The sequence below is a fragment of the Diadema setosum genome, chromosome 2, assembly GCF_964275005.1.
Source record: "Diadema setosum chromosome 2, eeDiaSeto1, whole genome shotgun sequence".
NCBI classification, from domain to species: domain Eukaryota; kingdom Metazoa; phylum Echinodermata; class Echinoidea; order Diadematoida; family Diadematidae; genus Diadema; species Diadema setosum.
The window spans coordinates 21,870,036-21,894,366 of NC_092686.1; the positions used below are offsets into that span (position 1 = coordinate 21,870,036).

At 40.3% G+C, this 24,331-nt stretch overlaps 1 protein-coding gene across 1 annotated transcript; it reads right to left on the reverse strand.

Moving 5' to 3' along the window:
- Window positions 1–455: 455 nt before the first annotated feature.
- LOC140240785 (histamine H1 receptor-like) lies at window positions 456–2,513 on the reverse strand. Its single transcript, XM_072320560.1, has one exon. It carries the CDS (start codon window positions 2,511–2,513, stop codon window positions 456–458), a length of 2,058 nt encoding a protein of 685 aa, XP_072176661.1.
- Between the last annotated feature and the right edge of the window lie 21,818 nt (window positions 2,514–24,331).

Genomic DNA, 24,331 nt, shown 5'->3' on the forward strand with positions numbered 1-24,331 from the left:
ATTGCCGCTTCATTTTCTGTTTTGAGTCTGAAAATTTTTGCAGCTGGAATCAATTATGTCGAACAAAAGTAAAATATGCTGTAATGAGTAAGTATTGAATTGTCGCATTGTCCACAATTATGATATCTTTACACCATCCACACTTTACATTCAAATCGAGCAAATTGTTATTTGCTTGTGATTTCGAGGTAAACACATAATAGTAAGCAACACCAATAACCTGAAAAAAAATCAGCAAATAAATCAAATCAGCAAAAAAGAAAGAAAGAAAAGAATTAACCACGACATAAATAATCAAGAAGAAATAGAAATACAGGCATTGGTATGGTCAAAAGTGGTGAACTCATACACTCTACATTTGGGCACTTATTGAATAGAATCCGACAACTAGGAAAAAAAATAGGAAACGAACAGAAACAGACACGAAAACGGAGTAATACACAGACTCAAATATATCATTTGCATCTTGATCTCCTGTATGAAGTTCTACCCTGCGGTTTTGTCTTTGACGATGAGCAGCATGATGAGACGCTGAAGATCTTTTTGAAAGCTTTCCGAAAATTACTGTTACATAGGGGGTAAATGAAAGGGTTCATTGTGGAGTTCACGTAACCCAGCCATATGAGGGCGCTGTGTACGTTGGGATTGATGCAGTTAGGACAGTAGGCGGTAACCATGAACGAGATGAAATACGGCAGCCAGCATGTGACGAAGCAACTGACAATGATGCCGAGCTGTTTGGCGGCCTTGCGCTCCTTGTTCAGAGAGAAGCGGCGTATTCGATCACGCAGGAATTCACTGGTCTTTCCGCGGCGGATGCTAAATCGTGCGAAAGAAAATTTGCCTGTTAGTCCTCCGTTTCTGTGTGGCTCCACTCTCAATCTATCGCGACTTGGGGATGCGTTCTCGGGACTGCTGCCGTCATGCGGAAGCAAATGGGTGGGGCTGGAGCTTTCCTTTTGGTATTTCACACCTCTGTACTTGGAACTACTTGCCTTTCGCTCATCATATGAATTTCGTCTTAACGGTTCTAGCTCCTCCTTTGACGCAACCGCATCGACAGTAAAAGATATCCTTCTCTTTGTTGTGCCATTTGCGTTGGGTCGGTCGGGGCACAGGAATGAATTACTGGGCCGAAGTATCGACTTCGACTCGTTATTTCCAATATTTCCATTTATCTCCTGCATTTGAATAAGTTCACCTTCCAGTTCAAGCTCACACGCAGCATTGGAATTACAAACAGATGGCTCTCTAATCATTGGAACATTTGCTTCCACTTTGTGTTCGTGCTTGTCTTCTGGCAAAATTCGTTTGACTTGTTTAATCGCTAGCGCGTCACTATCTACCACTTTCTTTTTTGAAGTCCTCTTGCAGGATAAATTGGCACCGCCGGCTATGGTGGGTCCAACTATTCCGGCTAGTCCCATAGTCGCCAGGGTTAGATGTGAAATATTTTTCAGCTGTGTGTCGACCTCACCTTTACGGATGCGTCTCGCAATGTTCTGAGGACACGACTCGCTCTGATCAGCGTACTCCTGTGAGGTATCCTTGCTCGTGCTTAGCGAGTCAAAATCTGGTATCCAAGACGCGTTATGTTCTTCCTCCTCACCTTCCACCTCTTCATTAGACGGAGCGTTGTTTGGGCACACATCCACTGGAACGGGAAGAGGTATCATGTTTGCGGTGTTGCGGATCGAATATTGTTTTTTACCGGACGACTTTTGACCGACGCACATCTTAGAGCGGCACTTGATCTCGTAGTAGATCTTGCCGTATATGAACAACATAGCCGTCAATGGAATGTAGAAATTGAGTATTGCTGTGAGGACCTTAAACACGACGTTTGCATGGAACTCAGTGTCGCATACTGTATCAGGGACAACTCTTTGTCCGTTCCGCTCAAAAGCGTGCCATCCTACAACGGGAATGACCCAGGTGGTGGAGAAGAGCCACGCCATGCTAATCATCACCATGGCTCGCCGAGTAGTTCTCTTCTTCATGTACTTCAACGGCGAGCTGATGGACCAGTAACGGTCCAGACTCAGAATACAGAGATTAAAGATGGAAGCAGTGCACGAAACGTAATCGATGGTCAGCCATGACTGACACAAAGCAAGCCCGAGAAGCCACTTGCCTTCGACAAAGTAGATAATACTAAGTGGCATAACGAAGAGCCCAATAAGGAGGTCTGCTACGGCAAGACTGACGATAAAGTAGTTACTGACTGTCTGCAGTCGTCGTTCAGTGCGCACGGCCAGAATCACCAAAGCATTTCCGATAGTCGTCACTAGACTCACGCAAGACATGGCTGCAGCGATGGGTACGACCAACTCCAAAGGTCGCTCAGTCTCGCTAGGTGTCACTGTGCTCTCGTTGAAATTGGTGTCGTTCATGGAATACCCGGAAAAGCCACTGAAATCATCCTCAGTAAAGAGCCACTGGGAGTTGCTTGCCTGTTCGACTTCTAAGTAAGTCTCGCCTAGTTTAGACCCAACGCCTAGACCCGACGCCATTGTGGACAGAAGAGCACTCCTCAGATTTAATCAACTTTTACTGTAGTCCTGCAGGAACATACCATAGGTCTATGATATGTCACATCTTAGGAAGTCTGAAATACATCGCACGACATGCCTCAACAAGGCTTGAACAGATGACACACGATGAGTTTGACTTTGAGCCTCGCGAAGACTGTGATGTCATCCATTTGTCTTGGAAGAAGAGTCGAAATTCGTTCGGTGGGGTTGATGCAACTACCTGTATGGAAAAACAAAAAGAAAGACATAATATTAGGTCAAAGTTGTCGTTACTTGTGTACACTTCAAGAAAGCACTCATCATTGGGATTATGATATATCGTAGACTTTACAGATGACAAAGACGGTAGATACAATCATAATGATATTATCATAATATGTGATTCTTTCATTTTCTTTTATTTACGGTAAAAAAAAATGTAAAGACAATGATACACATCCTCTAGATCCTCCTCCTCAGTACTACCAGTGCTTTGCTTTGAAAACCTCCATTATTATTGTCTAAACTTGGCTGTTAGCAATTCTTAACCTTGCCAATGAGGACGCAGATTACAAACCATCCTGTTCGTGAAAATACACAAAGGGGAGTCATCGAACCTGTGAGATATATATATATCCTTGTAACTAAAAACTGCGGCAAAAAACATGCGACATGCATTGAGACACCGACAAACTGGGTCACCCTGGAGTGTGCCCGAAGCCTGTGGACGATCAGAGATATGAGTTTAATCCCGCTCCTGGAATCAGACTGGTGGGAAACACATGGCAACAATGGGGGCGTGGGGCAGCATGCATCGTGTATTCCCATCGCCCGGGCAATATCAACACCCTCCGGAGCCCTTTCTTACGTCATACTGCCGAATGCCAGCAGACGAGGCAGATTGAAATGGTTTCACCAGCTTGATTGAGATCAGCCTTAGATATCATCTGGCAGTCAACCAAGGTTGATATGAGAGTATGGCGGTATGATTGTGATCCTGTCACTCAGGTACTATACTTTGATAACTATTCGACGTATCAGAAACCTGACAAATCTTGCTTTTTATTTATGGTTGTATTGACCCACAAATCCTGATCATGTAGATTGCATTTTTATGTAATCAAGCGTATGACACGACTAAAACAATCCCCAATGTGACAATGATTATACTTTAGTGATAACTATTATTTCAGTAATCTATAATCTAAAAGGCATATAGATAGTCCAGCATGTGAGAAAAGGAAAGTCGCGGACGTATTAGCCGTGAGACTTCTGATCATTGCAGTGAATGGAGAAGACAAATCACGAAAATGACAGAACGAATGGAAGTAAAGGCGAATTTGTCAATACACATGTATTTTGGAAAGTGTGAGTTCAATATCAACAAGTCACCCCTTTGGTGACCTGCTAGGATAAGATCAAGAAAATGAGACCTTGTGTTTGTGCGTGTGTGTATGTGTGTGTATGTACTAGGATGATAGTGTGTGAATGAAGGCCATGCTCTACTCTATGTAATCGAAAAACTCTTCAGCCGTAGTGGTACACGATATACGTGGGTTTTAATCAACGGAATTGCGATATCAGCTGAAAAGTTGAAAACCTACATGCCTGACCAGAGGCACAGTTATTCATTATTTTTCTTCCCCTTTTCAGATCAGTATACTTTTCTCACTGTCAGTCAGGTATCCAAATGACAGGCGTTTGCTCAGGTGAATAACACCTACACACTTTTGGTATTCTATCTACCTCGCCATAAGGAGGGAAAGAGTCTATATCTAGTGAGGGGAAGCATCGGCGAGAAAAATATCGCCGCCAGTGGCGAAATCCGTACCAACGTAAATACGAGACTCCTCTCTCTGGGTATACAGGAGTGGAGAAAACGGAAAACAAGCATTCACCTCCGCATGCTCTTTCAAAAACAAACACAATCTCGGGACCGAGTGCTCGGCGGAGTTCAGCGATTACGGACGGGAAACGAAGACAAATGCCGGATTAGGAGAAAAGATGGGAGAGCGTAACGAGACGGCAGAACTTCAGTTATTGTACCCGACTGCTTGCTTCTGGGAGCATAATAATGGACAAATTCGCTAAATTTTTGACATCGATCAAATTCTCGTTCGCGAGATCATGTTGTTGTTGTTGTTTCAATATTTCTCCTGTTTAGTTTGGTATCAAGTGGATTTTTGTAAGTAGGCGCTCAATGTGAAGAGTTGTCTACGATCTACTTTCGAGCGATTGTCAGCTATGTATATTTCCCTTGGTAACATATGATACCACATCATCTTATCATCACCTTGGTCTGCAGGCCAATTTGTAAATGAAGCATCCGATAGAGTTATCATTCGATAATAAGTAATTTGACAATGTATCCTTCATCAAATTATGACTACCGTGATTACATTGAGAAAAATAGGAACGTAGGACACAGCAGCATTTTATTAACAGTGTAGCCTCCAGAAAGAATTGTACAGATACAACTGCAATAATGTATATATATATATATATATATATATATATATATGTATGTGTGTGTGTATGTGTGTGTGTGTGTGTGTGTGTGTGCGTGCGTGTGTATAATGATATTGTCAGTGTATACAGTAGTTATTTTGTGATTGTATGTATGGGACTCAGTGGAAGAACTGTACTTGTCCACGTATAGTATTTAATGTATATTAAATGTATGTAATGTATTTAATATATGTACGTATAGTATTTTATGTTTGTATGTGCAGGGCCCCCAGGAAGAACAGTACCTGCTTACTGATGGGGCCACCCTGTTGAAAGAAGACTGAATAAATAAATAAAAATAGATAAGATAAAAATAAATAAAATAAAAATATATCTATATATAAGAGGGAACGGTCGCAGAAGGAGACTTTCCAGGTATCATCTCCTTTTAAGCTCTTATGTGCACCCCCTCCTCTATACGCATTCAGACGAGCACTCAGATCGCGCTATATAGTTACCATCTGATGCATTTCAACGGCCATTGCAGTAACCACATTGCCAGGAGTCCAGAAACCTTTACCATATCACACTTATATATTTTTTGATCAGTGCATTTGTACTACGTTCATACTATTATTCAATATCTTAATTCATCAAGATGTCTTTATGTCTACATCGTCACGTACCTTTTGTCTCAAACAAAAATGAGCCGGCAACTCCGTACTAAAGGTTGAACGGTATAGAATATATCAGTGTAATGTGGAATGTACATCAGAAATTATTACCTGTTTCCTGCCCAATTGTACTGATGATTGTGCTGATCAAATGAAAATAACACTGGCAAACAAACTGACTCAGATGATGCGTTCTCTACTGAATTCCCGGTACAGACATATTGTATAACTTGTGGCCCTACTACATAAAACACCATGCTTGAATGTTACACTCCCTTCAGGGTATACAGAAAGAAACAAAGGAGACGACCATTCAGAGAAGACACAACGTAAAAATTCACAGTGTGTGCGTGATTTGACGGGGAAAAAATATGATCCAAATACACTGTAGAGACGTATAGACGAAACAATATCACTTTTTCCCCTGTGGATGACATCACCCGCATAGTAGACGACATCGAACAACGTGTGGTTACGTTCAAATGGTGTGGCGAATTCATAACATGAGTTGTAGAATATGATCAGCTGCTGATCACGGCATGGGTCAAGGCAATTGACACGTGTCTATTACACCGGGTCTCGTACATGAACCAGTAAGATTGGCTATGATCAATTAACCCCTGTGTTTTGTGGTTGTGCTTAGACATCACTATACACAACCGAATAGTCTACTACTTATTCCACGACAGTGTGAGGGAACAAAGCACAGAAGTGAAATGAGTCCGGCGATGATCAACAGTCAAAATCATGACCACGCGTAAGCAAAGGAACTCGGTATTGCATTTGAGTTTCACAACTCTAGTGTGTCATACATATCGGTTCAAGTGTTACCTCGCAATAAGTATGAAAGTTACAGAACTTCAATCGAAAGGTTTTACTCTTTTCCCATCCCCGCCAAAGGAAGAAACTAAATGCATTACCGCCTCATTTTTCTCTTTAAAGACCCGGGACACATCATGGAGTGGGAAGGCTGTCCCGACTCGGAAATATTTGAATTCGAGAATTCCCGAAACGAATTGTGTAACAGCTTTATCACTGATCTCAGTGTAAATACATACACAGCCGAAGACTCTCGACTGTAGCCGACCGTTACCGACGAGCGTACGCTTGGATGAAAGTATTCACTCACCGGTGCGGTTCGTGGTTTTCCGATGTACCCCGGTGGGTAGCGGATGAACCAGGGCACCCCTGAATCCCCACGCTACCTGGTTATTTAAAGGGAAAATCCACCCCAAAATTGAACAGAAAAAAGAAACAGAAAAATAGTCCCTACAATATGTAATATATATATATATATATATATATATATATATATATATATATATATATATATATACAATGTATATATATATGACCAAAATATGAGTAAGATATCACATTTTGAAATTTCACATTTTTTTTTTCCGGAAAATATTTCTTGACCAGTCCTCATGAATATTTAGATGAGCGAGTTAATGATGTCATACCCTCAAAATTTTTCATAAATGTTATATGATTATGAAATTCGGAAAATTTTTTATTCTTAGCTAATACAAGTAAAAGCATGTTCTCATAACAAGATGTATCAAAGTTAACATTTTTCTGTATTATTTTGGGTGGTTTTAAGACGATTTTATATCTAAACGGCTAAGATATGATTTTATTCATTTCTGTATATTAAATGAATAAGAAATTGTGAGAGCATGACATCGTCAACTTGCTCATTTGAACATTCATAAGGACTGGTCAAGAAACAATGTTTTCCGAAAATAAACATTTCAAAATGTCATATCTTCCTTATTTCTCATCCCATTTCTGTCATTAATTGTATAGTTCTGTAGGTTCTGTATTTTTCTTTCTTTTGATCTGAAATTAATTTTGGGGATGGATTTTCTCTTTAAAGATATACCCACCACGTTGGAAACGTGTTTGGTGCCTCATGGCCTCGGATGACTGAATGACGCGCTTCATGTTATCCTCTATGACATGCACATAACTCGCCATTAAGGATAAGCACGATACAGCGCAGTGTGCATTAACGTCACTGGTCACTTGCTGAATTCTGAGACAATAATCAACAGTGTGCATGTTCATCACCACGTTAAGATATGATACAATAAACCAGTGTGTACACCCTCGAGCAGGGTGATAAATCTTTCGAAAGTCTCATTTACGACTTACGCGAAGATAAATCGGTTCGCCATGGTATACTTCAGTGACACAGACAATGTATGTGTACAGCTGTTGCATGGCCACATTACTATCTCGCAAACGCTGTGCTCAAACGATGTTCTTCCTACAAAGAAAATTAATTAAACTGCCAAAGCACGTCGATTAACGTTGTCAACTTGTAGGACAGCATGCTGTAATAAATACATCTCCTCTGAGATTGTTGATACATTAATTTTTCCCCTTCCTAAGTTAATTTCATGTCAGTTGACATTGGTTTCTTTGACTTTGTGTACGTATGTATTTTTTTGAGAGTCCCATACCCTACAAGCTTTGCTTTTTAAGTGGGACCCTCATTTCCATTCTAATCTTTGTATTAGGTATATACCTCAGAAACGAAATTCTGTTGTTACTCGTGACCACTTGTATGTTTTCCTTGAAATTGTTATAAATTTGTTCTGCAAAAGTATTGCATATAATTCTGTTTATTCAATGGAAATGGAAATAAAATTGAATTGGAATTGAATTGAATTGAATTATGTATATTAGCAGTGTTCGCTTCCCATAGCTAATACTGGAAGCTTTTTCTCACATTGAGTGAACGAGGCACCCATTTGCTAATCATCGTCAGCTCCAACAATAACCATTATCCCTCGCTTGTCTAAATTCATCACATCAAAGGTCAATAGTGGATACTCGACAAATTAAAGAAATTACATTGTTGGTGTTCAACACTCTCAAGTCGGCTGTAATTCCGTCCCTATAATGACCCCTGAATTATGTTGTCCACTACGATTTACTGATTGGAAAACCAGATTTGAGTGGTATAATGGGACGATAACTACGCAGTCGCTAGTGCTGTAAAGAGGCAATTGAACCACATTTCCCCTCCTGGAAACGTAATGTAACAGCACCAATGATTGAATCACTGTTGCGAAAAGCTCGAGGGATGTACGAAAGGATCAACCGTGAGCCAAAATGACGGGTTATTTGCTCTACTGCAGCAGTTTGGAAACTTCAAACAAGTTTGGGTATTGATTCAAACTCATCAAAAGATTTGCCAACGACATCATTCAATGCCGATTGACCCTTAATAATAGATAGATGGAAACATTATGCCCTCATTTAGGTACGGTATTGTAGAAGACTCATACATCTTCTAGTATTATTCACGGCCTGAAACATGTCATTTTAGTCACAGTTATCCATTTTTCTTGAGAGAATGCACGACGCTATGACACATAACCAGTATGTTGGTTGCAATTTACAGAGGTAGATTTATGTTTCCACCTTTTACATCATTTAACACCCCTACGGATTGCTTTCTTTGGATCAATATCATGAATGCCGAGGGACCCATTGCATTATTATGTATATGCCTCTTTGTACATGTTGTAGCAAATCACTTGATGACTGAGCTTGCGAGTTTGAAGTTGAGGCTTGTCCGTAAAGACCATCAAAATTGATGTCGGGCCACCAAACTTTCAAAAATTTTAACCTTTACTGGCTTGATCGCGCAACTCAGATTAAAAATGGATGTTATAAACCCTATTATTTCAGGTCACCAACATTCCAAATGTAAAGACTTATAGTCTGATCAAAGGTCACCAGAGGAAAACAAAAGTAATAGTGTCGAGTCCTGTATAAATCATCATGTACTATAGAATGGAGCTGAGGCGAGATTCCTAATGGCGCCACTGGCGCAATGTGGACCGAGTTGAAGGAAGGGGCGAGGACGAATGATTGCGCTGCTGTGCTTGTCACTCCTAGCTTTTGAGGTGTTATCAGTTTTAGAAGGAGTTGGGCCTGGGCATGCAATATACTGGACATCCCCGTAATGTATTACCTGGAATATGAAAAGTGTTGGAAGGATTGATGTTGTAGGCTATACGGATGTCTTGGTTGGAGTGGTTAACATGAACAAGCGGCTGAAATGCTTTTCCACTGTCAGCGGGCTGGAAGGTAATTAGGTCTCTCTTTGACATGTTGGGACTATCTATTCAAGATGTAGAGCAAGCATCCAAGAAGACACAAGAAGAACAGAGTGGACAAGGTACACATTGAAAATCCACTTGACTGTATTGGTTCAAGATTGAGTGAACACAGTAGAAGTGTCAAGGTTTCTATCTAATAGATTACAGTCATGAAGTCATTTTTTGGTCTTTTATCTACACATCTCCAACATTTCAAAATAAACCTAGTCCGCAACTGTCTACTTGAGTCACCACCACTTTAGCAAAGTACACTAGCATGATCAAAAGTTTTCAAATGCTCAACACAACTCCATTGGTGCATACTTATTTTTACCAGCCCATTTCATTCAATGAAAGTACGAATAAGCTAGGAGACAAAGAAAACGCTATTTCACTTATTGCAACCATTCCATTACCTGAGTTCCCACTCGGTCAATCAGCTGCCAATCAGTCGTCATCGAGTGGTCGACTTTGTACGTAAAATGAATACAACAAACATCGGGGACGCATCAGGAAAACTTGACATATAGTTTGGACGAAGATTTGATATTATATCTAATCCACATCTATATTGAGATAAAATGCACTTGTCTCCTCCTCTTCTTGCAACACACATTTTGTTTGTTGTTGTTTTTTTTTTCCCGCCATGAGCCAATGCTACCATCCTCTCCTCGCACTATTCCACGCTTTCCTACCTCTCCTAATCTACAACGACAGGAGACGTGCCGTCGCATCCGCACTTCATTCTAGATAAATTGAGAAGAGAACGGGACATGGCTGACGGTCAATATTTATGCCAATGTCGATATATCTGGAAAGATTAGTAAATGTAGAGAAATGGAGTGAGCGACTGTGTATGTATGTCTGTATGTTTTACACAGAGACAGAGAAGGAGAGAGAGAGAGAGAGAGAGAGAGAGAGAGAGGGGGGGGGGGGAGAGGAGATAAAGACGATGGTTCGCAATATCACGTTCCAGAGAGTGACACATTATCCATATTTATGTCGATGCATATATACACCTAGGCCCAGACAAATAGAAAGCAAAATGAATTGATATATGCAGAGAGAGAGATAGAGAGAGAGAGAAGGTCTAGCGAGCAAGCTGAGGGCTCACAGTATCATATTCCCACAAGTAATACACAGACGCTCCATAAATCCAAGTAATAATGTTTAACCAAGCGTTGACTTTTAAAAATAACTAAGACTGCAAGCAATGCAAGTGTAACTTTCGCTTGGGGCACGGGTCATGTGACTAGACGTGAGCATTTTTTTTTTTAATATATACGATAAGACATAATACTGTATGACTACTGCTTTCATCTAAGTAGCTATCTGCCCGATTGTTAGGCTGTAGGTTCTGGATTGACGTAACAAAATATGAAATAATTATGAATCAATACCTCATGCCAATTTTAACAATCATGTAATAATCGCAAAAAGTCATGCCCTCGTCCAGATTATACCGGATGGCTTTGACGGACCTCATTTCTTATACATGACATAATTTGTTTTTGCATAATATTCCAAGAATATCCAGTCAAAATACCATATAATGCAATACCATACCGTTTATTTGTACAATTTAGAAGCAATTACTAGTGCGTTTGCTTGTTCGTTTGTTTTTATTTCCGTATTGAGACAAAATACACAATACACAATACAGGAAATCATGAAAACGGAGGACCGCCCATTCAGCCATTCGTTCACATTATTTACAAAATGCAACTGTTCTTCCCTGGGGTCCTATATATTTACCTGATAATATACATGAAAATTACTCTCAATGAAAACATTTTGCAAGAATTAGAGAAAAGAAAATTAAAGAATTATGCCATGAGAACAGTAAAAGTTTTACTGAATTCATTTAATGTGAAGAAAGAATACCTACTGACTGTGGTTGGCAAGGTGGGATAATAATATTACACAGTGAAACATACCCCACTACAATAATATCCTCACTCTTTAGAACAGAACTCAAGGTTTATGTGAGACGCCTTGTTGTGGTTAAACGGCGAATCAGACGTTCTCACTACCATGTTGACTACCTGCAACATTTACCAGGTCATCCTTGCTGGCTTTATTGTTATTACCACACTCTAGTCGTTGGCAAATCATCTTCTTCAGACTTTTTTTTAATTACTTCCTTTTTATCTTGTTTTTGTTTGTTTGTGTGTTCTTTTTCGTAATCATAAAACTGTGGGGGGGGGGGGGTTCCGTGTGTGTGTATTTTTAGGACATTGGCAAGGGTTACATTCTGATGGTTTTGCGTAATTATGTGACAATTTTTTTCATTATGCCTCCAGAAACTCTATCAGTGGCCCAGGAAAGAACCTACCATTTGGGGACAGTGAGATTCATATATTTTATCAATCTGCTTTTTCTGATTCTTGTTCAATAAAAAAAAAAAGTATACACAACAACTAACAAACAGCAGCTAAAAGTGACCGGTGTCTTTGTCCAATATGACAAGTTTACGGCGTCCATTTTCTCATCATTACCAGCAACGTTGTCTTCACACCGACGCGTCGGCAGCAGGAATGGCTCGGCGGGATACGGGAGTTGCTGATGTCGTCTCACCTAAATTCGACTCAGAGTCCTGCATGTAATGGTGCTAACTTTGTCAGAGTACAATCTAGTTAGAAAGCCTGCAAGCCATTGGAAAAAAAAAGTAGCAGTGTCTACTTAGTACTACAACCTGTCCTACCGGATTTCATTATCTTCGCGGGGGGGGGGGGAGTGAGGGTGTTCATTAGGACACGGATGATGTAAAAATTCATTCTTACTCTAACCTTTCCATCATGCTTCCTGAAAACTGGTAGAAGAAACACAAAGGGATAAGATGTTGGTGAAATTGATGGACATGGTGTACGAAGAGAATAGAATATTGTAATTAATATGATAATTTTGGGACTTAACGTTTACTTCGTTGTAATGAGTTTCGTTATAACTCTGTTCGTCATAACGGGAGTGCACTATGAATATACATAATCTAAGTCTACACGGATAATGTAGGCCTACCTGTTTTTGTAGGAGTGTCGACTTGTGACTTGACTGAATGTACACGAGGGCAAAAATCCGATCTATTCTCTGTTCATTTTTCTCTTGCCTCTACAAATGCATGGGGAGGGGAAAGAATTCTGATATAACGGGGTGAAAAAAGGGAGTGTTATGAGTTTGACGAGTAGCAATTACACAAGGGTTGAAATAATGAAATCGTTATCGCTTTTGTCTTTTCCTAGAATATGATCACTTTTGTGTCGTATGTCACTTAATCATTTTTTCCGGAAATGTTCGTACGTATGGTTTCTGTCAATAAAACAAGAATGCGCTGAAACAATGTGTTTTCAGGCCGTGAACTACTTACGACTTCAGAGTTGCTTCCACCTGAAATCAAGGACCAATATAATTTTTTGAGCAGGGCTATGCTGGAAAAAGAAGAGGGCGTGTCGAGAACGAAGAGTGGTGTGGGCGACCACAGCGCCGCACCAGCCAAGCAGAATGTTTGAGCAGCCACTAGAGACATGCTCTGCACACGCGACTGGCGTTCCTCGGGGAATCTTAAGAGTACCTAATGAAGCGGGTTTCCTGGCAGGATAGATTGCGATTAACCACACGTAGACCTCTGATGTGTTTTCTAAAACAAGATGACACTCGCCGGCTACCTGACGACACTGCCAATGACCCATTTCTTTCGCAGTTTTTCGTCGTCTTACGTAGGTCTGGGTTATGTTTCTTTAATGATTCATTTGTGTAGCTAAAGAGGGGCGGCAACATGAAAGATAGGTGCATCAAGATCAATAGATAGGTGCGCAATAAATAGATTGATAGGGATTAAAAAAAGGGAGAGATAGAGAGCGAGCAAAATGTGTCATCTGTGTTTAAACCAGTGTGACTGGTTATTCCTTTTCCCCACTTCCTCCAAGTATATTCCGTAAGTTCATCCAGTGTGGTTCTTTTTCTTTTCTTTTCCTTTTTTTAAACAAACGTGTATGGCATGGAATACCAAGCACGATTGTGAAAACCATAACGATTTGATGATTTTTGTATACCTCAAAGTAAATATACAATATAGATAAAAATCTGTGAATAAAACGAGTATTGGCAAATACAAAACTACGATGCTTAATTTGATATATTGACATGATAGCATTAAAGGAAAGACGGCTAGGAGGAATTATGTAAACGAATTCTCTCCTCCGGTTGTCTAGCTATGAATCTGCATCCTACCATGTAAGGGGAGAACTATATTTGGGAACAATGTAAGATTTTGAACAACTTTTCTCAACGATCGCTTAATTCGATTCTTAATATTCACGATAGTAGTATTTTGTATCTAGAATGGACTGAACACACCGCCACGGCAACAGAGGGCATATCAAAATTGACAACTGTGGTGTTGATTTTGTTTTGATATCATACAGAAATAATTTGATATAGTCCGTCCCATCATAGTTTAAACAATTCTTTTTGCATAAGACAAGTTGAATGAAACAGAATGAATAACAAATCTCGAGAAAAAAAAATACATGAAGCAAGGTTTTTCAGACTTTAGGAAAACAGACAAAGCTCTACATAAATGTTCTCGTTCTCGTTTGCAATGAAAATTGCAAGAAATTCCTGTTAGATATCAGAGGTAGTACTAGTAGTGCACATTTCGTTCATCGTATACCACCAAGAAGCCCCCGCAGTGGATATTCCAGTGATTGACAACGATGGGATTCCTCCAAGGATCATTTACTAGGTCTGCTTGACTCCTGTCAAGTTTAGCAAAAACAAACACAATAGCAAACATGATCATAAAATCCGAAAACAAATATAGACTGCCCTGCTTTTTTGAGATGTCTAACTTTCACATGAGCAACAGAGTGCCAAACCCACGCCCACCTCCCACCAACTTTTATCCCTCTCGAGAACCAAATATTATCACTCTGGTATCAACTGTTTCGTCATCCATCCGCGTATCGGCGCGGAGCCAACAGACCTAGCACGGCATCGAAACTGGATGATGATATCTAACCATGTCGGTTTGAACTCAGTGCCACGCACTTGGACCAAAATTCATTCAGAGACCTCGTGGGTTCGCGGTAGGACCATCATGTACGAACTTCTTTCTTTATGCACCAAAGGAAATGAAAGCTACACAGATCTGCTTTGGATATTTAAGAATCTACGGAATTACAATCCTCTGTATTCATCTGTTTATCTATCTATTTCATTCTTAAAAATGTAAATAAAATTCAGAAGGTATATCATAACCGCGACACACGAAGCACGACCCATGGCTGACGATGGACGTCGGGCTGTAAACAGCAGCAGTGGCTCTCGTTTTCCTGACTCTGGTAACTTAAAACAACATACAACAATATCAAACACATAATAAAACAAACTATGTAAGGAAATACGCTACGTTGGTCTTGGACCATTCATCATTATTAGACACAACCTGATATGAGACAACAGACATCGCGTTTGGTAACATGTATTTCATTCATCGCGAGGTGCCAGTTTTGAGGTTTGATCGAAATGAGTCAGGCAAATACTAAATTGTAACAACATGCAGTCCCTGATGCATCATCCATCCTCTTCCATCCTCTCTGGCCTCATCATCTTCCCTATGTCGAGGAGGAGGAGGAGGGTAGGAGGAGGAGGAGGAGGAGGAAGAGGAGGAGGAGGAGTAGGAGGAGGGGGAGGAGGAGGAGGAGGGGAGGAGGAGGAGGAGGAGGAGGAGGGGGGTTGGAGATGGAAGGGGGAGAAGGAAGGGGAGGAGGAGGGGGGATGAGGAGGAGGAGGAGGGGGAGGAGGGGGAGGATGAGGAGGGGAGGAGGGGAGGAGGGGAGGAGGAGGAGGAGGAGGAAGAGGAAGAGGAGGAGGAGGGAGGAGGGGAGGAGGGGAGGAGGAGGAGGAGGAGGAAGAGGAGGAGGAGGAGGGGGAGGAGGAGGAGGGGAGGAGGGGAGGAGGAGGAGGAGGAGAAGGAGGAGAAGGAGGAGGAGGAGGAGGAGGAGGAGGAGGAGGAGGAGTAGTAGGAGGAGGAGGACATTGCAATGGCAGGAGATCATTCTGCACCTGTCTGATATTTCCATGCTGAGATGACTGCGGACAGAGATCTTTCGAATCGATCCAATCGTTCTCTGTCTTTTTGAATGCACGTGTTCTCAGAACACTCCAGCCAGGGAAGTACCATGTCAGTTAGAGGAAGTCAGTGATTCTGATTTCCCGACCAGCCACTGTCACTTGGAGATGGAGACCAAAGCTGTTTAACTCATGTGCGCATTCATACTCCTCTTCATGTTGTCTTACTTCCATATCATTGCATCACTGATCATTAAAAATGGATGTACGAGCTTATAGAGCCACATGATTGTCATGTGCTTTAAGAGAATAAAGAGAATATTACCTGTCTTACTGTACGATAACGGAGTTTTAACCCGAAGCTTTACTTTGTTATTTTTTTACGATTATAACTTTGGGCATTTGTTTACAAAGCATTGAACTGTTTCGGAGCTGTCCTGTTCTGGAACTGACAAAATAAATGGAACACAGAACCCATCTTCCTCACCGTCCCATAGTATCATGATTGTGTGTGTTCTCAGCATCCTTCGAGGAAATCCGTCGTTAATTCTCTTTTCTTCGTTTTCTTTCCTTTCCTTTTTTTTTTTTTTTTTTTTTTTGGTTAGGCACCAAAACGTCCATGAGGTGTTCGTACCGTATCCATCACTTCGTCTTTCGCACATGCGCAACCGAGTTACACGTGCTTTAAATCCTAAGGTTTTGGGTTTTTTTCTAATCTCCACCGGCCGGTTCTCTCCTGTGACTCCTCAGGCCGATTCTGAATGAAAAGAAAATACTTTTCTAACCTTTTCAAGACCTAATTTTTCCTTCTATTCTCGAAGGAAGGTCAAAATTAATGAAAAAGGTAACCTTGGTCACAGGTGACTTCAGTCTGTAAGGACAAGACAGACAAGATGTTTTAAGAACGCATCGGAGATCCTACCCCCTACCCCCCCCCCCCCCCCACACACACACACACATACACAAACGCGCTGAAATTCCTCTCATCTTATCTTACATGTTTTCATCGCTTTGAACGAGGCCGGTTTTCATCCCGCCCCCTTTTTTGTCTTTCGACATATTTGAACGTGAAAATACCTCTTTGTATTGGTTGACAGGTATAGTGAAAAAAAAAAAGCACACTCAGTCGAGCCATCTTTCATGAAGAGGTCTCCATGAAATTGAATTTCCAAGTGTAACTCCGACGAAATTACTTTTGACAACAGAAGAGGAGCCCCTTGCTCTGAAGTGACGTCACAGTCCATCATCGTACATACAGATAAGGAGAGCTGCCACGACGTGACAAAGGTTGTCACGTCCGCTGAAGCTCTGCCTTCTTTAATTCCATCAAGTCCCGCATCTCAAGCAGTCTTATAACGCGAATAGACTGGTCGTTTGGACTGGCGAAAATTCCTTACAAATGGGTTGTCTCTAGAAATCACCTGGCGACCGAAAACACAAGATTTGACGACGGAGACATAATTGACCAGACCCAGACAGCACTTTCTTTCAACGATGACATGTGGCCTCATTCATTCAGCCGCTTTACAGTCTTTTCATTGTTAAAGTGCTTTTTTAAAAAATAATTAAACATGTTATTCTCAAAGGTTCGTTATTTCGAAATTTGTGACCACTGCATCACAAAACCAACAAAAAGTCGCACCCCTTGATTTTACATGAAGACTCAAAAAGGTGAAACGGGTCAACAAAGTCAATCCTGGGTTTTTCATATTTTCTGAAACAGTTATCCTTCTTCTTACATTATTCCTGAGTTTAGGATCATAAAATGAACGGGAAAGTGTGTTTTCAGCAGTTTTTCTACAACTTTTTTTTTTTAAGTAGCGAGATCAAGTATGTCTTTTCGGAGGCCCCTTTTCATTTCTTGTAAATCCTTTGCACACTCTTCACTTTCAACTCTAATAACATTTGAAAGTATAAGGACACTGGTTTGAAAGTTGGTATTAATCATGGATAGAATGTCTTAATATATCATGCTTAATTTCAGCTTAATCTGATAATCCCTTCATTGTTGTTGCTGCGGTGGTTTACATCCTGTTTTTGTTTTTTTTTACTTTACTTTTCCTTGACAATGCGCTAATATTCAGCAACCTCTGCACAGATAATGTGTAATGATAGCCATGCCACCTACCATTTATGTGCACAGTGACAAAATGTGTGACTTTGGTTACTGCTGATTAAAGAAGGGAAGGAGAGTCTAGGTCATGTAAGCTATAAAGTAGACGATCATTTGAATGTTCCTCCTTTCTAGGTCACGTCCAATGACTCACCGATCCTTGGTGACATATCCCATCCTCACAACTGCTTTAACTTTGCATGTAAATGTACATTATGAGAATATTCTGAAAATTCCGTCTCATTCGATTTATGCTGCTTAATACAAACCCAGCTCGGGACTATACAAGTCAAGTAACATGCTTTACTATAGTAATGTTCTGCTTTGGATTTGTGCATAATTCAAAAGGTCAAGTGGACGTTTATGGAAACTATAAAATTTATCTCATATTTTGATTTATGGATTGAATGTATACACTGCCTAAAATGCCTGCTCATGGTGTAGATGCCAATTTAAACTTTACTGTGCTATGGTTTTGACCAACTAAATGCCATGAACCCTCTCTTCTCTATCTGATTTGACGAAAAACGAAACCTCACGGCAGATAAGAGCGTCATTGTGTTTCGCTATAAACAGATATGCGCCATCCAGCAGCACCGACGAATCTTTCCTGCCTCATTCTGGTTTAAATATGTCCTATCTTCTCCTCACTAAACGATTTAGCAATACGAAGCATGCACACAGCGCAACATTCATGATTTACTGAATAATAAATTGTGATGCCACGAGGTCTGATCGATTTGACGCAAGTTAGAGGGGGTAGGTTTTTTGATCTGCGGAAGGAGCATGCGAAGGCTGCCTTTCGGTGATTCGTCAAGATATTGAATGCAGACCTCAAATATTTCCAACAACTTATTAGATGTCTGCTCTGCATCATGTGTCAATTATCCAATTTAGAAAATATCACTTGCAATATGTTCCACCGATATCGGGCCATAATGCATACACCATGGATTCCATGGTGAAACGAGTCGGTAATACGGCATCTTCTTTTTCTTTCTGCCTTCTTCCCGACATTTCACGAAAGCCTGCGAACGAATTACGGCCGCTGAAATATTAGATTTTATGCGACTATGCAAAAACAGGGATACCAGCAAAAAGCCAATTGAGCTTTGACCAAAGTGACTGATGTTAGTCGGAGTTCGTAGACTCCCAGTCCCTGTAAATTGCACGCGAGGGACCATGAAAGATGAATGGTGTTGACTGCTGCCTCTGCAGCCACGGTTCTGCCCGATTTTTACCTCCGGTTTCAGGGCTATGTGGATATGCGTAAAGGGCAACGAGGTGGACAAAGTGTATGGGGCTGTTTTGCGCTGTAAATGACATTGTGGCCAAGTGCAGGAACACAACTGGAACGTATTAGTAACTCATTACGAGAAGCTTTCACACATTTGAAATTATTTTGTGAGAAAATCTCGAGGGATCGCACTGTATTGATGCGGCAGCTGCACTGACAATTATTGGGTACAGTAATCATAACATCGTCTTGGAAGAAAGTCTGTTGAGAAAACAAAATGTTGTATTTTTACCTCTGTGTATCTAACTTTCCATCTGGCACTGCATCGGTGGAATGACAATAATCTGTTTTGAAAAGCACATTTTCAATGCAATGTGCATACGACACAGTAAAGACACACGTCATGTGCAGCTGTCATCTTTAACACGACATCACCTATCGTTCGCAATGTTACAAACGAGTTACTGTGGCGTGCACAAACATGCATTTAGATATACGTGTACAAACCACAACATCGAAAGCGACTTGAAGATGAAATGAAATTTAATGGGAAGACAAAGGATGAACGATCTCAGCTTGGTGAACAAGGTTGGGTAAATTGACACGCTTATTGAAACAACTTGAATAACATTGTGTTATTCTCATTTTAATATCCGATGTGATATCTAATAGGTCGAACAAGGTTAGTATTAAAGTGCAAAGTGAACCGAATAGATCCTACAATGACAATTGATTGTTATATCCTTGGTTAGATGTAGCGCTGATCTTTAGATTGATCTGATAAAGCTCAGGTTATACACAGGATAATGATAAGCAGGGCATATAAACTGTAAACACATTATTGATTAAAGTAACACTGAGACCTGAACTGTCAGAGAGAGGGGGTTTAGGAATAAATTGATGTCCGAGTCATATTTCGCGTTCCGCGCAACGATGGACCCCATGCAGGGAAATTTATCCTCTTTTGAACTTGGAAATACACAGCAGGTGGCATTCTCGACATCGCTGTACGAGGCACATTGGTTCAATAAACCGTTAACTCTGTCTCTGCCATTGGTTACTTGTGCGTATGAAGCATTCATGGCGTTTTAAAGTAAAAGCACTAGAATGGTTAAGCAGACTCAAGAGCGCAATTCGCTTTGCTGCCGACTTCTTCGGCATTAGACATGTTTTGGATGTGTTTCTTCGTTACCAGGCAACACTCTGCAAGCGCACCATGTTTTCTCAAAAACATAACGCCATATAATTCTTGAATTGGCGAGAGAAACTTTTCATGATTGTATCGAAAGTATCGATTGTCCCATCACTACAAGCTCTTCCTTTCTCTGCAATTCTTCTGTCACTCCTTTTCCACCTCCTCCTCGATCCTCATTCGATACCTCATTTTCTTTGATATTAATAATCACCCTTACACAGGGTTACTATATTGCCATCTGTTTCATTTAGCTTGTCTCCATTTTCACCAGCCATGCCAGTGGTATAAGGACCTTTATCATTACCATCATTAATCAATAATGATGACCAATATCATCGTTGTCTCTAGTATCATTACTTTTCTCTTTCTTGTTCCCTTACTTCTTCTTCGTCATCTCCCAGTCTTCTATCCATCCACTCGTAGTATAGAGTGACCAAGAGACCGACCTTTGATGTCATTTCAGCCTCGTAGCAGAGGAAGGTTACGGTCGTTAGTTTTTTTCTCCCTCTGTGTGTGCTTTTATCACCGCAAACCTGTCTTTCATCAGCCTTCTCGGTTAAGTTCATCTTTTGCCCTCGCACAAAAGTTACTTTATGTTTGCGACAACATCAACCAAATTGGATCCAGACTTCCTTGGCATTAATGGTATAGGATTTTATAGTAAGAAAGATCTTGCGTATCATCATGTTAAATTTCATTTCCAGCCTATTCTGTTTGTATGATTAAAACCTGCATATTTAATCCTTCCATTGACTTTGGATTGCTTGTCGCATCTACTTTATATAACTGCCATGGTCATTCACCTGTAACACAGGCTGATTAGGCCCTACTCTGTACAGCTTGTTAAAGAGCCATCTCTTTATGTGGCTGACGATGCCATTGTGAGTATCGGTATACTCGGAGAGTGGAAATAAAAGTATTTATTTGAAGGGGCAGTATTTACAAGGAATCACAATATTTTAGTGTTATCAACCTAAATCACGACGGGTAAGAACAGCAGCGTTTATCAGAGCATTGTCATATCCGAGAAGTAATCAGTCTGGAAGGGAGACTAGAACACAAACTTCCTACTGTACAGAGTAGACACCGATTGATTACAGTAAAATGGACCATGGAGACCAGTGCGTCATTATAAAGAAGAAGAATAGGGACACATGGGCTCTAGCTTTCACCTCATCACAACAAACTTGTCAAAAACTGCAATCCATCCGAACACATCAGGCAAGTCGAAAAGCGACATATGAATAATAATGGTCTGCCTGACCTTCGAACAGCAACAAAATTTAATGTGGGCAATGGTATGGGTACCCGGTAAAATAATGATCAAATGCATTGTGCGTGGGATCTCCCTGGTGATTAAAATATTCGAAACAGTCATACACACTTGTTCTTTGTTTTTGTTGCTTATTCTCCTTCAGACAGCTTTTGCCCACACATTTTTTTTTCGAAGCTTGTGATTCAAGGTTTCGCATGTTATTTAAGATATGCATTCCTGCGAATTCCAAATGAGTTCTGCGCGTGAGATGTAAATGTACTATTAGTAACCTTCGTCCTTCACTGCCTTCGCTGACAACATGTTCATGTTTCACACACTCTTATCAGTTTTGCCTATTTACATGTTGTTGTTGATGGGTTTTTTTTTTTTTTTTTTTGACGATCTCTACCAGTCCTACATACGAGAAACACCACTTCCATCTACTCGCATGTACTCGCGACAAGTGATACGGCAAATGGACAAAGACAGAGCATTTTATGCTATGCGCAACCATGCGCAATAAGGGAACATGATATCTACAAACATGACAGAAGGGTGTAGTCCATTCTACACTGATACACGCTCTACTAATGCAACGGAAATGGAAAAAGAATACAGCAATTAAAGGGATTGTATAGTTTTGGTTGAGACCTAATTTCAAGTTTCTAACATGTTTTGGTGAGATAATGAGAAACCTCTTATGAAATATGAAAGAGCATGTAATTCTATGAGGACTTCAACGTGTATTTGATGAAAATTGGTTTTGAAATGGCTGAGACATCCAAAAAAGAGCAATTCTAAGAAAGTGTGGGACCCACGCTTTATAACGATCGCTTTGTTTTACTTTGTCTTTTAATGTTTCAGTCATTCGAATACCGATTTTCATCAAATAAACTTTGAATTCCTCTTAAAATTGTATGCTCTGTACTATATCATAGGTGTTTTCTTGTTATCTCGCAAAAAGTTAAAAGCCCAATTCTCATCTCCGCCAATACTGTACCATCCCTTTAAGTTTCGCGGTCTGAAAGTCGGTTTACATACTAGTAGTTTTCCACTATGGATGTTACTTTAAAATTTAATTACGATTATACGTGATTACACCATTTCTTGAGGAGAAATCGTATTTGTTTTTACATTTGTTTTTTTTTTAACACACGATAGATATTGTATATTAATGAAAGTTATTTGTCTATGCTAGAGCGTGTGAAAACATGGCTTAGATGAGAACAACTTAGCTAAGGGAGTGATATCTTGTGACAAAAGAGTAGAAGTATCTACAATTCCTCTGAAGGATTTTCATCCAAAACAACATAGCGTTAGATGTTATTAATGACACGAGGCATCTAGAGGACATCACCTAAAGTAACCAGTTGACACATCGTCATTGTGTGTATCTGTGTTTATTGGTGTTTGTGTATCGTGTGTGTTCATTCATGGACCTACACATGGTTTTTTGATATGTGTGTGAGCGTGTGAGCGTGTGTGCGTGTATGTGTGTATTGGTGCCCGTGTCTGAATGAATTCTAGATATTGATGTGTGTTAAGATGTGCATTGGGTATAAACACTTCCGGAACCTAATGCCCCACCCCCCCCCCCAAAAAAAAAAAAAAAAAAGACAATCAAAGGTTGAAGTCAGATATCAGCCAATCAGAAATGAGTATTCAGAGACCTGTGTTTGATATTTTGACTTCTGTCTGATCTCGACTTTTCTGCAACACAAACCACATTATCAAGGGCGTATTAAGGAGGTGTAAGCGCTATAACAATCTACTTAAAAGTCTGAATTCAAATGAGACCGAAAATGATGCCAAGACGACAGCACGGAACAAGAGGAGGAACCATGTGGATCTGGAGATAAGGGTATCATCTTTATTAAAATCATTAGGAATCTATTCAAACCAGATATGTCTGAGCAAGCACTCACATGCAATGTTTGTTCTATGCTTTCACGAATTTTCAACGTGATAAAGAACAACAGTCTGTTCTCTTCCCCGACTTTGTTACGCAGTTAGAAATCTTTGGTACAGTTTGCTCACAAGACTGAAGTTTCTTTTGCTCTTCCGACGCGTAATCGATGATGGCACTTCATCACGATTTGATGAGGAATATGACGTCATCAGTATTTATTGATGGATGCTGCACTAATGGAATATCGTGCCATCAACGCGGCCAACTGCGTCAAACTTGCCACATAGGTTACAATGTTCCGAAGCCTAAACGACAAGGATAGTTACCCGTTAACCCCTGTAATCTAATTGAAATCATTCAGTTCATACATGATGTAACTAACTCAAAAAGGAAGAATTATTTTCAAGGTAATGAACGATTTTTTACAATTAGGCCTACATTTTAGGTGAAAGCGGGGCAATCTCTCCGTTTTCTCCATCCATTTTGTCTTTCTTTTGTTTTTCGATGCAAGTAAGTCTTCCTTTGCTCAGTCTTATCTAGGGCTGTAATGACATTAAGATACTCCCTTCAAATAGGGCTACTGTACATTTGCAGTGTATCGCCCACAAAGACATTAATTGTACCAAGAAGGCGTCGGTGAGACAATTTTGCTTTTGGTTGTTTGTATGTTCATGGCAAAGAAAAAAGTAATTCAATATCAAAATGAAAATGTACACACAGATCTGTAATAAACAAACCAATTCGAAATGCATTCGTTCGGTGCTGTTTCAAAGGGAGCTGCATGTTGAGAAGTAATG

What these genes read in the sequence shown, in the direction of transcription:
- LOC140240785 (XM_072320560.1), bottom strand. Translation starts at nt 2,513, where the DNA reads ATGGCGTCGGGTCTAGGCGTTGGGTCTAAACTAGGCGAGACTTACTTA.